Raw genomic sequence first — 18,440 nt, 5'->3', positions numbered from 1 at the left:
GGCGCTCTCGACGGTACGGGACGAGACTCTGGAGGGGCGCTCTCGACGGGACGAGACTCTGGAGGGGCGCTCTCGACGGGACGAGACTCTGGAAGGGCGCTCTCGACGGGACGAGACTCTGGAGGGGCGCTCTCGACGGGACGAGACTCTGGAAGGGCGCTCTCGACGGGACGAGACTCTGGAGGGGCGCTCTCGACGGTACGAGACTCTGGAAGGGCGCTCTCTGGAGGGGCGCTCTCGACGGGACGAGACTCTGGAAGGGCGCTCTCTGGAGGGGCGCTCTTGACGGGACGAGACTCTGGAAGGGCGCTCTCGATGGGACGAGACTCTGGAAGGGCGCTCTCGACGGGACGAGACTCTACTAGTGTAACAATGTAATTGATACAATCGTTATTTGAAGTGCTAAGTTACATTCAAAAGGTGATTTTTTTTTTTTGTGCTCTATTTTGATGGCTTCTGTAGACATCAGTGTTTATATCCGAACTATAAACTTTTATCCCAGTACTTCTGTGATCATTTGAATATTTGTTACACAGAAATAATGATACTGTGTGGTTGAAAAAACTATGTGTGTGAAGATGTTTCATAACATGACAGCTGCTCTCTCTGGATCAGCGGCAGCGCCAACACAGATTTAAATGTTCCGCTGTGTTTTTGTCAAAAGTTTAATAGACACAGGAGAATCGTATTTAGGAATGAGATCGTGTGGGTGTTTGAATCGAGATTGCGATCTTTTAATGATCAATTATGCAGCTCTAGTTAGTTAATATCCTTTATTTGACCAGGATAAAACTTTTCTTTGGTTCGATGAGGTTGTGGCTGTATTGTGTGGCAAAGAAGAAGAGATGAGAAGAGATGAGCTGCAAGAGAGAGGGGACTTTATTTTGATTAAAGATTATGAGGCACAATTAAAAAAGAAAATGTTTTATTTAAAAGAAAATGATTTACAGATATATTATTCATAACACTGCAATATTCCATAAAAATAGAATTGTGCGTTTTGATTTCATGGTGACTTTAAGTAATCAAATAACAATATCTGTGACTTAATACAAAAATACTTCATTACCAGCTGCATAGTTTTTAAGTTCACAGATCCACGTGAAGTCTCACCACTGAAGTTCAGAGAGAACCTAAATATTGCTATTGCTGGTCTGGATTGTCAAAGTTTGAGGGTTAAAAACCCTTCAACTCTCATTTTGGGCAGTTTAACCTCAGAGCCTCATGAGGAATGAGGAAGAATTGTGAATGTATTAAAAATGACTGATGGCCATAAACATTCTTGAAATGACTGATTTAAAAGATTAGAAACATCAATGAATCTAAATCCCCACCTCTATGGTTCCTCCAAAACAATAAGCTGGTAGATCCACGTTAGATCGCATCTCGAGTCTACTCGCCGTTGCCAAATTGAAAAATCGTCCAAAATCCTCATTAAAAATCTGTATTTGAATACGTCCTCCAAAACCAATATACACACGTCTCATTTTAATATTTCTGGCATATATAATCTATCATTATTCAAATATGTTTTATAAAATTTCACGTGTCATGTTTCAGGCACGCCGTGGACAGCTAAGCCTCGCAGCCGTATATTTTGGGGTCCTTCAGCGTCAGACTGCTGCTTTCTCTGGACAGCATCTTCGGCAATGGCGGATTACGATAACTACGATGACCGGGATCGGGCTTACGGGAGCTTCGGCGGAGGAAGAGGGTAAGAAACCCGCATCAGAGCAGCGGTAGAGCATGTTTGAGAGCGTATATGACAGGAGGAAGCGGGTCTGTGCGTGTGAGCGCAGTTGTGCGGGAGCTCGAGCGAGTGTAGGCCACGCAGCCCCGCTATGATGAATGGAGGCCGGGCACGAAACTCAGCCCACATGGGCTTCATGTCTCGCGGCAGGCTCCGCATTTCACTGTCCGTGGACGTTATGTGAAGCATTCCTGATCACTTATCTCTATTGAATATGATTATTGATATCATAATTGTATTGTTTTAGCAGTGCGACGGCGTGTTTTAGCACGATCTGCACTGGGCCTTGAAGAGGGGTCTGACAGACTCCCCTCTCTCTCTCTCTCTCTATATATATATATATCATTCCCGGTTCGCACGGTACGTTGTTGTTTACGATGAGTATTATTCCTGAAAGATACCGTGGCGCTTTCACCTTTTTGGACATGCACTATGGTTCTCTTCAAAATACTTTGGAGAATCATATAAATGCCATGAAAGTGACATGAATACAAACATGTGCATTCTGTTCTAGTTCCCGCTCACGTTGTCCTCGGATCAGCAGCATAAGTCCATGTCCAGTATAATAAACACAGTTTATTGTGTTTTCCCTCCATCAGATCAACCTGATGGCATGCAGATTACTTTTTTACTTTCATACGTGCACGCTGCCTTTCACAGACATGCGTGGCATTTACCAATTATTGAATATAGAAACAGAAAGCAAGTGCCTGTTTGATGTATGCAAACCTGTCAAAATGGGTTCTTTACCTTTTGGTTTCATATATATATATATATATATATATATATATATATATATATATATATATATATATATATATATATGCCTACCTATAGGGGAAAAAACCTTCCTCTGCTGACTGCCAGTTATTTAAGTATATAGTATAACATAACTACTAAAATGATGATTACTAAATTCACAATATACATCTTACTGATGATGCATACTATATAATACAGGCAAGCAGATGCACCCAGAATATGAACGCAACATCCTAACTTGCACTCTAAACATTTTCCCATAGAAAACCATTATAATGAAAACTAGGTGTGTGAATCGTCACTGGTCTCATGATTCAATTCAATTATGATTATAATGTAAACGATTCGATTGGATATCAGTCAGTCAGATATCAGTCACTCCCTTCTTATTTTATCTGCTCCAAGAAAGTACACTTCCTGAATGTAGTCAAACAAAACTTAAGTCTGACTGGACCTAGAACTAATAAACACTAGTAAATTCTAAAAATGAATGAAACTGTCAAGTTGTGACTTAAGTTACAACAATTCTCACACACACACTGTAAATGTTAAAAGAGTGGGTGCATTTTTTATTACTCGCTTTTGCGTTTCGCCTCCCAACGCCATTTTATGCTAGTCGCGTATCCGTCGAATGGTGTCAGAGAAACATATGTAGGCTATAATCGTTTTTGGTCTATTATTGCCTCGATACAGAATCGTCCACGTCCGTATCGCGATGCATCGTAGAAACGATTCATTTCAACGCCTCTACTCCTTACAGACAAGCAGATGAACCCAGAATATGAACAGAATATGATTCATGTGGAGCGTTTTCCCATTAAAAATCTAAATAAATGACGCTTATCGTGCTGTTTAGTGCATTGCTTTCATATCCTGGGCTCATCTGCTGGCTTGTATATAGTAGGCATCATCAGTAGGTTGTACTGAGTTTGATCTTTTAATATCACTGTCTTAGGGCCTGTTTACATCCGGTATTAATGTGTGTTTTGGTCGATCGGATCGCAAGTAGACGAGGGAGACACATTCCCATTTACACCTGGTGTTTTAATCCGTCACTTTTGTCCGCTTCCAACCACATGAGCATCGTCTACACTCCGAAAGCAATCCGGTCGAATGCGTTTCCGACTACCTCTGGAAGTGGTCAAAAGTGGACAAAAAATGTTAGACCCCGTTTACACCTGTACTTTGCGTCGTCTATTTGTTATCCGATCGACCAAAACGCATCTTAAAGGCAGAGTAAGTGATTTGTTCCAGAAAGTTGAAAGTCACATTAGGTCCGAATGCAATGAAACAATGTCCTACCCGCCTGTCAGCGTATGTATTTCCTTCCCTCCGCGCACTTGCATCATTAGCACGTTTCATAGACAGACGTCAGTCGCCGAGTGCCGCAAACAAACAGCGGTCACCTTTTACAGTTCCTCCTGAACCAAAACAACCAGCTTATGCTGCGTTCACACCATAACTACAGCAATTTAGAAGAGATGGAAGCCATTTGGAGCGGTTCGTGACTCATTTCAATGGCAACACTATCAACGTCGAAATGAAGCTGCAGCAGTCAGGTGGTACGGCTCGGTGCTCTTTAAGTTGTTTATGTTCATTGTAGCGGAGGCGTGCTACAACTTTATAATACGCTGATTGAGGCGGCCAAATATGGACAGGATTCCGGTCAGAGAATCAGGGGTCGGAGAATATATTCTTCACAAAGATGGATTTATTGAACAGTCTTTAGGTTGTCATCTGAACCAGTTATTCTTTGGCAATGATGTCTGTATTAATGGTCTAAAGGAACAATAAAGAAATATAATTACAATCATATTCTGAGAATCATTTACACATTGGCATGATAGTCAAACAAATGCAATAAACAATGATTAAATACTCAAGTCTGCATCCTTATCAGTAATAACAGCCTTATCAATGCAAATAATCATGATAAATTGTGCAATGATACATTATTAATGTAAACAACATTGGTGACGCAGTTTAGAATACTGCCGAGGCTAATACTGATTAACGCGTTTCTCTCGCGGCAAATTACGGCCGCTACGGCGCTCAAATCTCACCGATGGTAACCGCAGAACGATCGCGGGACATCAATAACATACATTCCATAAAAATACATATGCAGATGTACTTGCATCAAGACATAAACGCATTATACAGAGCAAAGACAAGTGTGCAGAGATGAACATTCTCCAAATCGTCTTCCTGCGTGTCACACTATAATCAGTCCGTGTGGCCAACAACTTTAGTCCCTAGGACAGGCTTTCGTACATTCATTATTATTCTAATGTTATGTGTTAGTTTAACGCCATCTCTCGTCTTCAGGGTTTTTCTGGGTCATAATTGGTCTTCGGTGGTGGCTGACCGACATGGTCATCCACACACAGCAAAGAGTACCCTAGTACCCACATGATCCGCAAGCCCAATATTGACGACAAATGTTAAATTTAAAATAAATACAAAGAAACAGTTTGTGATTTTTTTTTTTTTCTTATCCTATTTATTCATGAAAAAACGATCACTGTCAGGCTAGATAGTAAAAGAAAGCGGTTACAACTTATTTTACATGTAAACATCATCGATACCAAAGTATATTTGAAAAGCTGTGATTTTTCCACGACTGGCTTTCATTGTTTTGAAAGATAAAATCCTTTTTTGATAGACCTGATAATTATTTTAGTATAATCATATAAATTAAAAAGTAGCATTAAAATGTAGCGTTAAGATGTGTAATAGTGACATTTTTTAGCATATAAAATTAGCAGCTAGCTAGCAACAGCTTGATTTGTGCTTTGATCTAGTTTCATCTCACTCCAGTCTAACTTTAAACTAAATGATTTTATAGGTAATTTACTACACATTGTCATAGGCCTGTACATACTGTGGATTATTAAGGCAAAATTTTACTAAACACTCTTGAGGTAAGCACACTTACTTTCTCATTTCAGATGTGTATGTTCTTCTAAGTAATGATTTGTTATACACCGATTCAGACACTGACGGGCAGACCAATTGCTTTAACCATTCATTATAATGAATCGGCTCAAAGGAGTCATTAGGTCGCGAATCGGACTTTAGCGGACGTGTTGTGTGGGAATCCTGGCTGTTAGGACATCACGAAAGATTTGTCAACACACACACACACAAAAAAAACACTTCAAACTGGATAGATTTTTTTTTTTTTTTTGCATTTATTTAAAGTTATGTCAGCTGCATGTGCTGAATGCTTGTCACAAGTTGTAAGAGAAGATAAGGCAACTTTTTTTTTGACTGCAGTTCACACCCAGCGCAAATTCAGCAAAAATATTCTCCGAATGCACCACGTGAAACATGGATTCGGTCTTCCGACCTTTAGGATCAGTTGATTTTGATGCGAGGGAGAGAGCAAAGACAGAACTGAAGACGGAGAGTTCCCGCGCGGGGGTGGGGCGCTGTGATCGTTCTCTCCGTCACTCCGTCAGTAGCCTGCTTCACTCACAAAACCCAATTACAGATCAAATAAGGCTTTGGCGGGACAAAAAATCGGTTTGGCGGCCGCCAAAAAAATTTCAATGTAGGAAAAACCCTGGTCTTGTGACGCTTCGAAAACTGCTGTACACGTTCATGTTTTGAAGGAGGCGTGGCTTTGGAGACTCTGAAGGAAAGGGGTATCTCATGCTTCAAAGCTAACTTGCTAATGCTAGCCGCTCCAAAATTTGCCTGCCCTACCATTAATACCAGATGCAAACCGGGCCTCAATGCATTAAGACACTTTAAGTGTCTTAGACCATCAGTTCCATGGATGTTTTGCCCTCCTTCTGTTAATCAGCCAATTTTACGCTGCTGTCATATGATCTCTACAAGCTTGATTTATTATCTGTCATAAGTATATGGGTCAGGCTACCATGGTATTTCCATCTGGCCACTGAGCCGTTGTACCACCACAGTACTGAAAGGTTTTAATGTCAAATGTGTTCTTGAGGTTGATGATGGTTTCTGCGAGTTCCCAGTAGCAGTAATCTATCATTAGCTGTGGACGGCACAGATCTGAAAACATCAGACGTGCTGGGCTAAGGTGGAGCGGAGAAGTCACACTATATGCTTGTTTCGGGCCTGACACCAGAGGAATGTCTCTGGCACACTGGATCCCAGCAGAAGCTCACACAGATTTGCTTCGCATGGAATAGAATCTACTGTTACTTACAGAAAGTAAATGAACATACTGTGAAGATGCATTTTGTTCAAAGCACTTTCCATCTGTCCAATAGCTGGTGCATTTTTCACTTTTCTCACCAGTAATAGACCGGTATGTGGGGCAAGCCAATATGACATTTGGCCATTTTGAGAGCTGGTAACTGTCCACTATGTAGACTAACAGAAGTGTTAGTACACCCTCATGCCAGTTTCAAAATAAACAGAAGCCTCGTCAACAGATAATGCTCATTTTTACGTCTTTTCAGCACTGTGATTACTCGAATACTTGTCACAAGTGTTGGTTTGATTTCAGCCATTTTCATTTACTGCCATTGAAGACGACTTGTGCTTTTTTTCAGCTCTCTTTAGTGTTGTAATGTTGCTGTTTGAGCATGAAAGGGGTCTGGAAAGTTACAAGCACAAAGTCACTCCTGAGGGAGTTCTTCTCTATATCACTGTGAACTGTTTCTGAACTCCCTGAAAACGCTCCCATTATAGTCTTGAGTGTTCCTTGAGATTATAATCTCCCAGGAAAGACCGTCACAATTCCTCATTTAAATAATTTTACCCCAAGGCATTCTCAAAATAAAAGGGTGTGAGCACTGGTTAAGTTGCATTAGTAGTGTGTTAATTTTAAGGGGTGCGATGTTTCCAAAACAACAAGTTGGTAGCTGTTGAGCAATCACATCACGCTGTTCCAGCCGACCAATCAGAGCACACGGTGCTTTTCGCAAGGAGGCGGGGCTTCATAAAGACCGGAACTAAACGGACAAAAATCAACCAAAATCAAGACTTTGTAAACGGGCATTGCCACCTTTGAAGAGAATTGTGCTGATGTTGATTTATTTTGATTAGTAATGACCTATAGTGTTTTATTATTGTAATTTAAATAAAAGATTATGCATGTGTCTAATATAAAGGTTCGAAAAATCTACGCTTATGAATTTAAAAATGCCAATGGAAATCCGTTTTAAGGGGCAATATTGCTCTTTAATGGAAAAGTTAGTTTCTGTCACTGATGTAAAGATATATAAAGTAATATGCCGTTGGAAACATTTCTACTGGTCAACTATTAAATGTTAAAGAAATGTGTATCCGAAGCAAGGTTTTTGTACCACAGAATAATGTGAGCTCACTTAATATAGCACACATGTCTGATTCAGACATTCAGGAGAAATGCAGGATTCTCCTCAGGGAAAACAACCCATCCACCACTGCAGTTCAGCTTGACTCATTCCTGTTCATGTGGATGTGAGGTTTTTTGTCATGCATAATGCAAAATCATTGGATGAAGAAGAATCAACCGATGGTTCACATTTATAGATCAATAATTCAACCGTATTCCTGTTATTTCTAGAAGATGTAGTGTTGACCAAGTTGTTTGCTTTTGGGCTGCAGACCCCGAGGTGGTGGCGGTGGCCAAGGCGGACCCCGAAAGCAGAAGGAACTTCCCTCAGAGCCTCCCTACACAGCGTACGTCGGCAACCTGCCCTTCAACACAGTGCAAGGAGACATAGATGCCATTTTCAAAGACCTCTGCGTCAGGAGCGTCCGACTAGTCCGAGACAAAGAGACAGACAAGTTCAAAGGTGGGCTGATCTATTCCTCACAATGCATGTTTAATGTGGGACATTGTTTGCTTACTACTCATACTTGGTTTTAGGAAAGCATTAAACGTTGTGCTGCAGACATGAATTACACCTCAACATGTGTTGGCTAGTTTATCTTACTGTTGCACAATGGGAAGGATGTGGTTCAAGCAATGGCCAGGTCAAGGGTTTGATCCCACATGCTGTTAAAACATATTTTAATGAATCGAACATCAATTTGAATAAAAGCATTTTGCTAAATGGTCAATTGTTTTCTTGCTCCAGGTTTCTGTTATGTAGAGTTTGATGACTTGGAATCTCTAAAAGAGGCTTTGACGTATGATGGCGCTGTAAGTCACTTAATTACACTATTTATTCAGTTGTTCATCATCTAATGCAGACGTAATGAATGCACCGTTCAACAGTTTGAGGTCAGTGATCAGTGAAGCACCACTGTTGTAGAAACATTGTAGAAATGTGAATACAGCTTTGGTGAGCATAAGAAACTTTTCCCCCTAAAAACTTAAAAAACCGACCCCAAACTTTTGAACGGTGCGGTTCTGTTTGATATATCGTGTGCTCCCGATTGTTCTTTTACAGCTACTAGGCGACCGATCTTTGAGGGTGGATATCGCTGAGGGCCGAAAGCAAGAACGCGGCGCTGGAGGCTTCGGCTTCCGGAAAGACGACAGAGGAGGAGGTACTCTGTGTGTGTGTGTGTGTGTGTGTGTGTCGAATACTGCTGTCATTCATTAGCACAGTCTTTTATCTTATTCTTCTGTTAGTGCTGTTTACTCACATTGTGGCATGCTTTTCGTTTTAAATACTGAAGTATTTTGAATATCAGAAAAATGAGCAATGGTGGTCTGGTTTTATTTACAGTAGAATTGTCAGTCGGAAGAGTTCCTGTCACACTCTGTATAGATAGTGTAAATGAGACCCTGGACCACAAAACCAGTCACTTGGGTCAATTTTTTGGAAATTGAGATTTATTTATTTATCTTCTGAAAGCTGAATAAATAAGCTTTCCATTGATGTATGGTTTGTTAGGACAGGACGATATTTAGCTTAGATACAACTATTTGAAAATCTGGAATCTGAGGGTGCAAAAAAATTGAAATATTGAGAAAATCTCCTTTAAAGTTGTTCATTTATGTTTGCGATTGTGCTGCATTCACTCACAAAAATAAATGTTTTATATATTTACAGTAGGAAATATCTTAATGGAACATGATCTTTACTTAATATCCTAATGATTTTTGGCATAAAAGAAAAATTGATAATTTTGACCCATACAATGTATTGTTGGTTAATGCTACGAAATATACCTGTGCGACTTATGACTGGTTTTGTGATCCAGAGTCTCACATATAGTGTTTTTCATTAAAATATAATGATAAATTGCATTACCCAGTCTTCAACTCATCACATTTATTAAGTGATAGTCGGCATGAAATGGCTTTTCACCCTATGGACCCTTTTCACACACTGTGATGACACGTTTCCTCAGTTACTAGCATCGTAAATCTTGCAAACTCTTATTAATATATAATTTCATAACTCGATCTTTCAGTGAAAATTACAGATTTTTTTTCTGCTGACAAATGCAGCTCGTTTTTGCCTTGAAAAAATCCTCAAATGGCATTAAAAAGCTATATTACTACTTCTGACATGTAGCAGACTTAACTCCTGCCCCTCCACAATCGACTGCAAACTCTCCTTCACTCCACTTCTGTTGTAATGACTGTTCACATGCACCCTAATCAAATATTTTGATTAAACTTTACCTCATGTAAACAATACTTTGATCAAACGAATGCGGTTAAGCTCATAATCGTATCAGCCATAAATGCAATAAACAGACCTGTGACACCTTGATCACGTTATTACTGCTCTGACCAAAGTGCACGTGTGGTCGGACGTATACGAATGACGTGTTCACACAACTTTGAATGAACTACAGCGGCATGGCACCGAATAATATCCAATACGTCCATATAAATGTTTTGTATTTTGACGCAAGTAGATTAAAACAGTTGCCACTACTGTAAAAATAACCACACTACTTAACGAATAGTCAGAATAATACAAATTGCTTGTAAACAGAAGTTTTGCTCGTGTCATGTGAACATCTTACTGCGATTAAGTCCTTATTCTCGTTAATGTAAAAAATCACATTGGTGGTGCAAATCATAACATAGTTACTCTATTGCGAATATACATTTTTCAAGGTTGCTAAAAAACTGACCTAGATTTGATTTGATGGCATGTGCATATGTTTACAACGTGCATGGCTCATTTGATCAATTTGCCTTTTTTTTTAATGTATCTTGCTGTTTTTAGCAATTTAATCTTTTAGTTTCTAAATTAGTAGAAAGTAGGAACCAAGTTAATATAAAGGAGTTTGATATTGTGACGTGCCGTATCCAAGGTTTAGGCCCGAGCACCAATGCTCAATAATGCTTTGTGTCTTCTGTCTCTTACTCTGAACTGTTCTGCTTTGTTTTATTGTATATTGCTGCAAAACCTGCTCATACTACACAAACAGAGCATTTCTTTAGCTGGGCTTCTCACATTCATTGTTCATTTCATCTTTAGATCTTTTTGTTCTCTTCTGTTTTTCACCCCTCAATAGAAAAACCCTTTCTAGCTCCTTTTCCTTCCCCTCTAACAAACGGAGGGCTTTCTGATAGGCCAGCTGGTGTCTTCCTGTGCGCAGTCTTGGCTGATGATCTGATTGGTTCAGTAGACGCGTTATCTGGGTGGGCCTCTCTTTCACCCTGATCTCGCTTTTGAATTGTTGCCCCTATTAAACAGCCCCCCTGTCCCTTTCAGGCCGTGGTGGCTCACGTGGGGGCCGAGGAGGGGGACGTGACCCCAGAGACGACTACGACCAGTCTGGAGGAGGTGCGGAGAGTGAAATGGGCAAGAATTCGATCCTTTTGGGCTTTGGCTCTACGTACAAATTTGTTTGTTTTTAGCAGGAATCTGAGGACACATCTGTCGTAATGCTTTTACCACAGATAATTCAGAAGTGTTCCTCTTTTGTGAAAATGAACTTAAAACATGTTTACAAATAAATATATATGTCTGGGTACTTTATTATTATTTAACAACGTTAACAAAATCAGCATACATTCAGTACAACGTGTACTTTTTTTTTTTTCTCCCACACTACGACAATAAGCTATTTAAAAAAAAAACATTTTGTATTTGTTTTTTGGGGTGAAAAATAACCCTATTACAGAAAACATGGTTCACTTTCTTTTACAAATTGAGGGAGTCAAAATGAAAATAAACCCCGAATATTTCCCAGAAATAAATGTAACTGAGCCACAGGACTTGCATTATCTGCAGGGTACTTAGTATTGTTTGTTTGTGTTTTGTTGATGGCTTTTTCATAGTTAATTTCAAGTTGTTTTTTGTACATTGATCTCAGGGACTCCATCTCATTGCCATCAGTCATGTTGTCAGCGGAGTCAAATGTCCTCCCTAATTGAAGTTGTCTATAAATACTGATCTAGGATCAGGCTTCTCACAATTTTAACTTCTTTCCCAGAGCCTTTCCTGGATCAGTATTTTGGTATAACTTTGCAGTGGATTGGGAGAGTGATGCACCAGTTACTCATGCATTTGCTTTCCGCTTCCTTTTCCCACAGGATTTCGAGATGATGACTTCATGGGTGGGAGGAGTCGAGGAGGCGGGCGCCCGGCCGACAGAAGGGGGGGTGGAGGCATGGGACGCTTCAGAGAGGGGGGTGGACCTCCTCCTCGCGGAGGCTCCACAGACTTCAGAGAACCTTCTGATGGTCTCGCAGATTTATTCATTCTCATGAGAGCGGATACCCTTATATGTGTGCTTTAAAGTCAACATGAAATCAATATATACCCCATTTACTCCAACAGCAGGAACATGTTAAAGGTCCCATATTGTACACCTTTCTGAAGTTTTATTTTAGGTTTTGATGTCCTTAAGAATATATATATTTGCGGTAGAAGTACCAAAAACCATCCCAATATATTTTTACAGCTCCTTTCTCAGAAGCTCTGCTAAGAACAGGTCAATTTTGGCCTGTCTAATTAATATTCATGAGCCTCTCTTCTGATTGGCCTGTTGTTTTCTGAGTGACGCACGGCCAGGCCAACCACAGGTAACTAGGGTCATGCATGCTGTAGCCTGCTGTGGCTTGGTGATGCTCACAAGTAAGGTAAATAAAACACCTGTAATGATGGACATTGCTGAGGGAAATGTTATCCGGCCTTATATGTTCGAGCCGGACTCAGATCTCGAATCGCAGACGACAGGAGACAAACAACCACTTCCTTATTTTTGGCGTTATTGTAAGAGTATTGTAATTACCATTACATCAATGCTGCACGCAGATTTAACGTTAACGCTAATTTAAACTGTAAACAAACTCAGACTTTTTTTTGTCAAATTCGATTTAAATCTCCAAAATATGTACGTTAATAGCTCGTTATACACTGATTTTTAAACACTTAACTGCTCTATAATGTAACTTTAGCAGACAGACACAGAATGCAGTAAGCTATAACTATTGCTTTCCTACTGATACAGTAAGTTGACGTGCCACAATTTCTTTTACAATGTTACGTTTTTCTGTAAAAGGTGTACTTGTGGTAAATCTGCAAGGATGCCCACAGAACGCGAGAACATACGCTGCAGTTGATGCCCAAGGTAAACTTGTAAAACTATGAACTGTAGAGACTGCAGCATCTTTGAGGAGGAGCTTCTTTGAAGAAACGGCATTGGACTGTGCCTGATTGATGAAGCGGTCACTTGTGAACTGTGCAGAACAGACGGTTAAGGTCGAGCTAATGGCTGTGGCGTTTCTGAATAAATAAACATTAGCCACTTTTCTCTTATATTAATGTTCGGAAGCCTGTGCATTGATGTGGTTTCCTGACGGTGGGGCTGTAGTTCTGACATCACATTTATACGGAGGTCACAACTACTTAATGCAGGCTGTGTGCATTTGTCTGTGGATTGACTGTTTTGAATCTTATTTGGTAGTTTCATATCCCCTAGACCTCTGTTATGAAAAAAGAGGAAATTTCAGTTTTGACAATATGGGACCTTTAAGACTTTTAGCAAAATGTTGTAACTTGCTCTGATTTTCAGCATTTTACACCAATGTAAACCAATTTATTATTAATATAAATAACTAATGTTACTTAGACAGACAATATTTACCTGTACCTTATCTATTTTAGATTATTTTTTTTAATTTATAATGACATCTAATCTTCACTTAAATTTAATCCATTAAACAAAATCTTTAGCAAATGTCAAGGTTTTCTGTCTAAATTTGTAGATTTTAATTATTATTTTTTTAACCAAGGCAATATAGTATAAAATGTATTGACGTAACGTTACAATGTTTCATTGGAGCATTATGAGCAATGAGCAATAATTTTGTTACAGTATTTATTAATTTTCGTTAATGTTAGTTAATGAAAATGCACTTATTTGTTCATGTTAGTTCACAGGGCATTAACTAATATTAACAAATACAACACTTGATTTTAGTAATGTGTTAGTAAATGTTTAAATTACATTTATCAATAAATGCAGTAGATGTATTGTTCATTCTTAGTTCGTTAACTAATGAAACATTATTGTAAAGTGTTACCAATTAAATTATATTAGCCATTTATCAGTTATTGAAAATATCAAGAATCAGAATTTTAATATTTCTTAACATCCATAATGTTAACCAATCGTAATGGAAAAATAGATTTTTAGAGAAGCTGCATTATATCCTAAAATAATACTATTGTTTTAAGATCTTATGCAGCTTTTCTAAAATCTTTCATTATTCAATACATTTTTAATTTAAAGCCAAATAATGTTAATGCAAAGGAAAGGTTATAGTTCCCAGCAAGTTGAGGCTCAAATAAATATGGCCTCTTTTTCATCCACTCTTCAATTGACTCCACAAACTCTGATTAAGATCGGCCATCATTCTGGCATGGAATGCCTACTTTTAATGATTTTTAATGATGAACTGAATCCCACTGAATCAAATCAAGTTCAGCCCAACTCCCCTTTAATATACTGTCTATTAAAATCTTTCTGCATTTCATGTTGAACTCAAGTTAAGTTATTGACATAAATTACTCAACAACATCATCTAATGTCTCAATTATGTTGTTTTTTCCACAGAGGAAAGAGCGCAGAGACCAAAGCTACAGCTGAAGCCGCGTACAGTGGCAGGTCCCCTTAACCAAGTGGCCAACCCCAACTCGGCCATCTTTGGGGGTGCCAAACCCCGGGAGGAGGTAATTCCCAAAGACAAACACTAAGAGACTGCAGCCTCCCTCACCGCTCCAGAAGGAAGGAAAAAGGAGGGAGGGATAGAGAAAGAAGGGGAGGGATATACGGGGAGGGAACGGCGAGGTACAGGGACAACGACGACAGAAAAAAAAAACGTATCATGCCAACGGGAATGCGATAAGGCCTCTACCATTCCTACCTGTTAGAGATGAACGGAGTCCCTACATCTGAATTCAGATCGTGTGACTATATATTTATTCAACGGAAACAAATACACGAAACCACGCCTACATCGATCGATCGTCATGACACCTGCGCACACCAACGAGCAGCTCGTGAATGCATGGCAAAACAATGGTTTTATGTCCACCTTTGCTTCCCTGTAATTAGTGCCTGCTCTCTGTTACTGTAGTTTTCGTCGGGGGAAAGTTCTTTCACATCCTTGGTGAGATCCGAAAGGTTTTTCTTTTTTTGAGCTGTTCTCCTAAATGGAATGGAAACTGGTTTTAAATGTCTCTTTTTTGGCTTGTTTTATAGACATAGACTAAACTACACACGCTGAGCCCTTTTATTGTGCAAATAACGACGCCGTTTTGGTTTGTGCGCTTTTATTGCGGGGCAGCTAGCTAACGTTTCCATGGTTGGCATTCAATTTATATTAGCGTTCGCGAAAAGCAGTATTAGGTTTGTTGGATTGAACTACCATTGTTTTGTTCTTTGGATTTTTACTGGACTGCACCTTTGAAGTTTTTGTTTGTTTGTTTGTTTTTGATGTGATTTCAAAAAAACGGCACGAGCTCCTTCGCGATTTCAGACGACTTTTCCGAAACGCGCACGCAAACCTTCGACCGCACACTGGAATGTACATGTGGTGCTTCTCCTCTTCCCTAGTCCTTATCGTGTCTGTAAATTGGCGTGTCAAAGCACAACGTAGTCCAGTTGTACAGTCGGTGTTCGGTTTCGGAGCCGTGCTTCTTACGATGTTAATCGGTAGATCTACTCAAGTTCGACCCACCGCAATCTTCCTGTTAGTGTTGAACTCATTCTAATAATTGCTTTGTCAAAAATGTTCATATGCAAATGTCAACTTTTCACCATCTCCTACAATGGACCCTGTGTAACCACTCTGTTCTTGTTTTGTTTTATGTTTCCGTTCTCTTAAGAATTAATATCTGTGTCAGTGTGGCTGCATTATTCCGGAAGGCTATACTGGATTCTACTGGCTTTGATCACCATAAAATCTTTCAAAGACTTCTCCCAGTGACGCGCAGGCAGGGGCACGAGGTGCTGGTCTCCTCTCGAATCCAAACAAGCCCTCATCCGATTGGCTTAAAAAGCATGTGGAGGTGGGGGCTCTAGAAAGAGGGCGGGGCATATTCTTAACTCCGCCTCTGCCTGTCCTCGCTGACTCCTCCCACACGCCTCAAAGAACCCAAACTTGGAGGACAACATCTCCCGGTTGATTTCCATTGTGTTTAAGGACTTCAAAATATCTCTTTCCCTCTCCAAAGTATCTTTGTGTTCCGAATTTGTAGACACGCGGACGTAATTGCAGCCGTGTGCTTTTTATATTTTGCTCTTTAAATTTCTTTACTGTATTTGAAAATTAAAACGTTGAGCTTGATTCTTAATTAAACCATTTCACAGTGAAGAGCTTTTTTTGAATCTGTTTGAATTCTTGCGTTGTCTTTACGAAAGATTTTCCGAACCTGACCAAATCTGGCTCATCCAGAGCTTTCAGGAACAATGTGCCACATGTATTTCATTCACTTAGAAGAGCAACATGCATGCATGATAGGTTTGGTTGGTGACACATGGGTCTACAGCGACATCCACAGCTTGACGGCAATGTATTTCTTTCCAGGACAAAAAAAAAAAAAGTAGACACTATGATCCATAACACCGTCAGTACTGCCTTTCCATATGAAGCGTATTGAACAAAATTGAACTGCTCGCACATTTCCAGACACGCCGGTGACGCCGGCCGCTGTACTTTCATCTCCTAGTGGATCGAGTGTAGAGTCCTCATGGGAAATCCATGTCGCAACCCTTCTCTTCGCATTTTACTGGATTTTGAGGAAGTTCAAAATTGTCTTCTTATACTGTACTATAGAGGTCGGCTGTTTTTATTCTCTTGTTTTTCTTTTCATTTTCCTACACTGTTTATGGCAATAAATTGTATCATCTTACAGTGTTTGAAATGAATGTTTTGCCATAGGATAATGGGATGAATTTATGCTGTGTCCTGTGAAGCTATATAGTGTTTGAGTCATTTAAAGAAAAAAAAAAGTTATTTTACCAAAATTTCACCTGGTAGTAGTTGGTTTATCACAGCAGCTTCAAGTTGTGGGAATTGTGTCGTATGCTTCAAGAACAAGGTAACTTGTCCATACAAGACACAGTCTTATCTTCGTTGGGTCAGGAATGGTCTATACACTGAGTCAAACACAGGAAGTCTTTATTTTCAACATAGGAGACACGTGATGAGTGATTGTTTTGCATATGTAAAGAATAAAAGATTTGAAGAGGAGACTATGGGTTTGGGGTGTCAAGTGATCTAAATACAAAGAAATATGGGGACGCAATGCTCTTTGTTGGGTGATTCTCACTTTAAAGAATGTCTCTTATATTTCACTGTTAAGAAAAAAATCCTTAAAAAGTTAAGATTAGTTGTAGGACGAATTATTATTTTATTTTATTTTAAATTAGGAACTATACTTGTATGATAGTGCCATATTTCATTTTTGACGAGTGAAAACAACTGAGGGATAGAAATAGGCCTATATAGTTCAATGGATCATACTCTACATGCGAATTGTTCAGCTGACAAAACACATTTCCAAAACTACTCTCAATAGACAAACAACATAAAACAGTGTGAAAGCAGTGAGATTTGAAAAGGACGTGAAGGATCGTTCGTAGCGTCACAGCTGAGTACAATATGGCGTCTGCCCTGCCCCTGGCTAGACCAAATCCACCGCAGCGCCAGCTTTGATTTTAACGGGAATGAAATCGAGGCTGTGTGGGAGACGGGCATCTCTTCAGTGGGTTGTACTGTCATTTAATGTGTTTTTGTATTGTTTTGCTGACGAAACACTGCAAAAATATCTTTCCGAGAAATTTCAGTGGACAATACCACAGACATGAGCTGTGGAAAAGTGATAAACAATGTGATCTAGGTGATTTAAGCCTGCTTTTTACAACATCGATACAAAATACGGCAAGTTTATATCCCTCACAGCCTCACTTGCATAACTGCCATGACGCTGCTCTTATAAGGTCTATTTCTAGAATTGTAAAAATGTATTTAATACAATTTTACATAATTTAAGATTATATATAACAAATGCTATTTATATACAACAAATGCTGCCTAAATGTGAAAATATTTGTATTTGAAATAATATGACTGTTTTTAATATGTTTTTGTTCGTTTTTTACACAATGATAGTCATGAAAATAATGCCAATGCAAATTGAGTTCTGCAGAATACAATTTCTACTTAAAAATAATAATGATGATGATTTGGGGCTACATGACCTGGACAGGTTTTGCGAGATTTGTTGTTGGATATGCTTTTCTTTACCTGTACAGTGAGTGAAAATAATACTTCTAATAGATACATTTTGACACAAAAACAATGTGGTCAAAATATCTGGATCACACAACCCTTGAGAAAATTGTTTTGTTGTAAATTATTTGTCCAGATTATAAAATGTGTAGCGAAGAAAATGCACATTATTTTTTATGTGTGGTGATTCATGGAGTCGCATATAGGCTTTAGGTTATATAATCAGTAATATTTAAAGTTTATGAGTAAACGAGGGTTCTCCAGTCAATCTTCCATACAGTTTTCACTTCCATT

The 18,440-nt window shown here is 39.3% G+C and overlaps 1 protein-coding gene across 4 annotated transcripts; it reads left to right on the top strand.

The window, feature by feature from the left end:
- The first annotated feature begins 1,595 nt into the window (after positions 1 to 1,595).
- Positions 1,596 to 16,764, top strand: eif4h (eukaryotic translation initiation factor 4h). 4 transcript variants are annotated; one of them, XM_084126521.1, is made up of 8 exons: positions 1,596 to 1,714; positions 8,087 to 8,277; positions 8,563 to 8,627; positions 8,878 to 8,977; positions 11,113 to 11,184; positions 11,937 to 12,086; positions 14,465 to 14,580; positions 15,739 to 16,764. In XM_084126521.1, the coding sequence occupies exons 1-8, from the start codon at positions 1,650 to 1,652 to the stop codon at positions 15,742 to 15,744; spliced, it is 765 nt and encodes a 254-aa protein (XP_083982647.1). In that variant the 5' UTR covers positions 1,596 to 1,649; the 3' UTR covers positions 15,745 to 16,764. The 4 variants fall into 4 exon arrangements, with proteins under 4 accessions (XP_083982647.1, XP_083982645.1, XP_083982648.1 ...); XM_084126519.1 differs by having other exon boundaries at positions 11,113 to 11,202; XM_084126522.1 differs by lacking the exon at positions 11,113 to 11,184.
- The last annotated feature ends 1,676 nt before the right edge of the window (positions 16,765 to 18,440 follow it).

This window comes from Abramis brama (assembly GCF_963993115.1).
Source record: "Abramis brama genome assembly, chromosome: 10".
Taxonomy (NCBI): domain Eukaryota; kingdom Metazoa; phylum Chordata; class Actinopteri; order Cypriniformes; family Leuciscidae; genus Abramis; species Abramis brama.
Note: the sequence above shows the minus strand (reverse complement) of the source record. Positions and strands in the feature narration are given on the sequence as shown.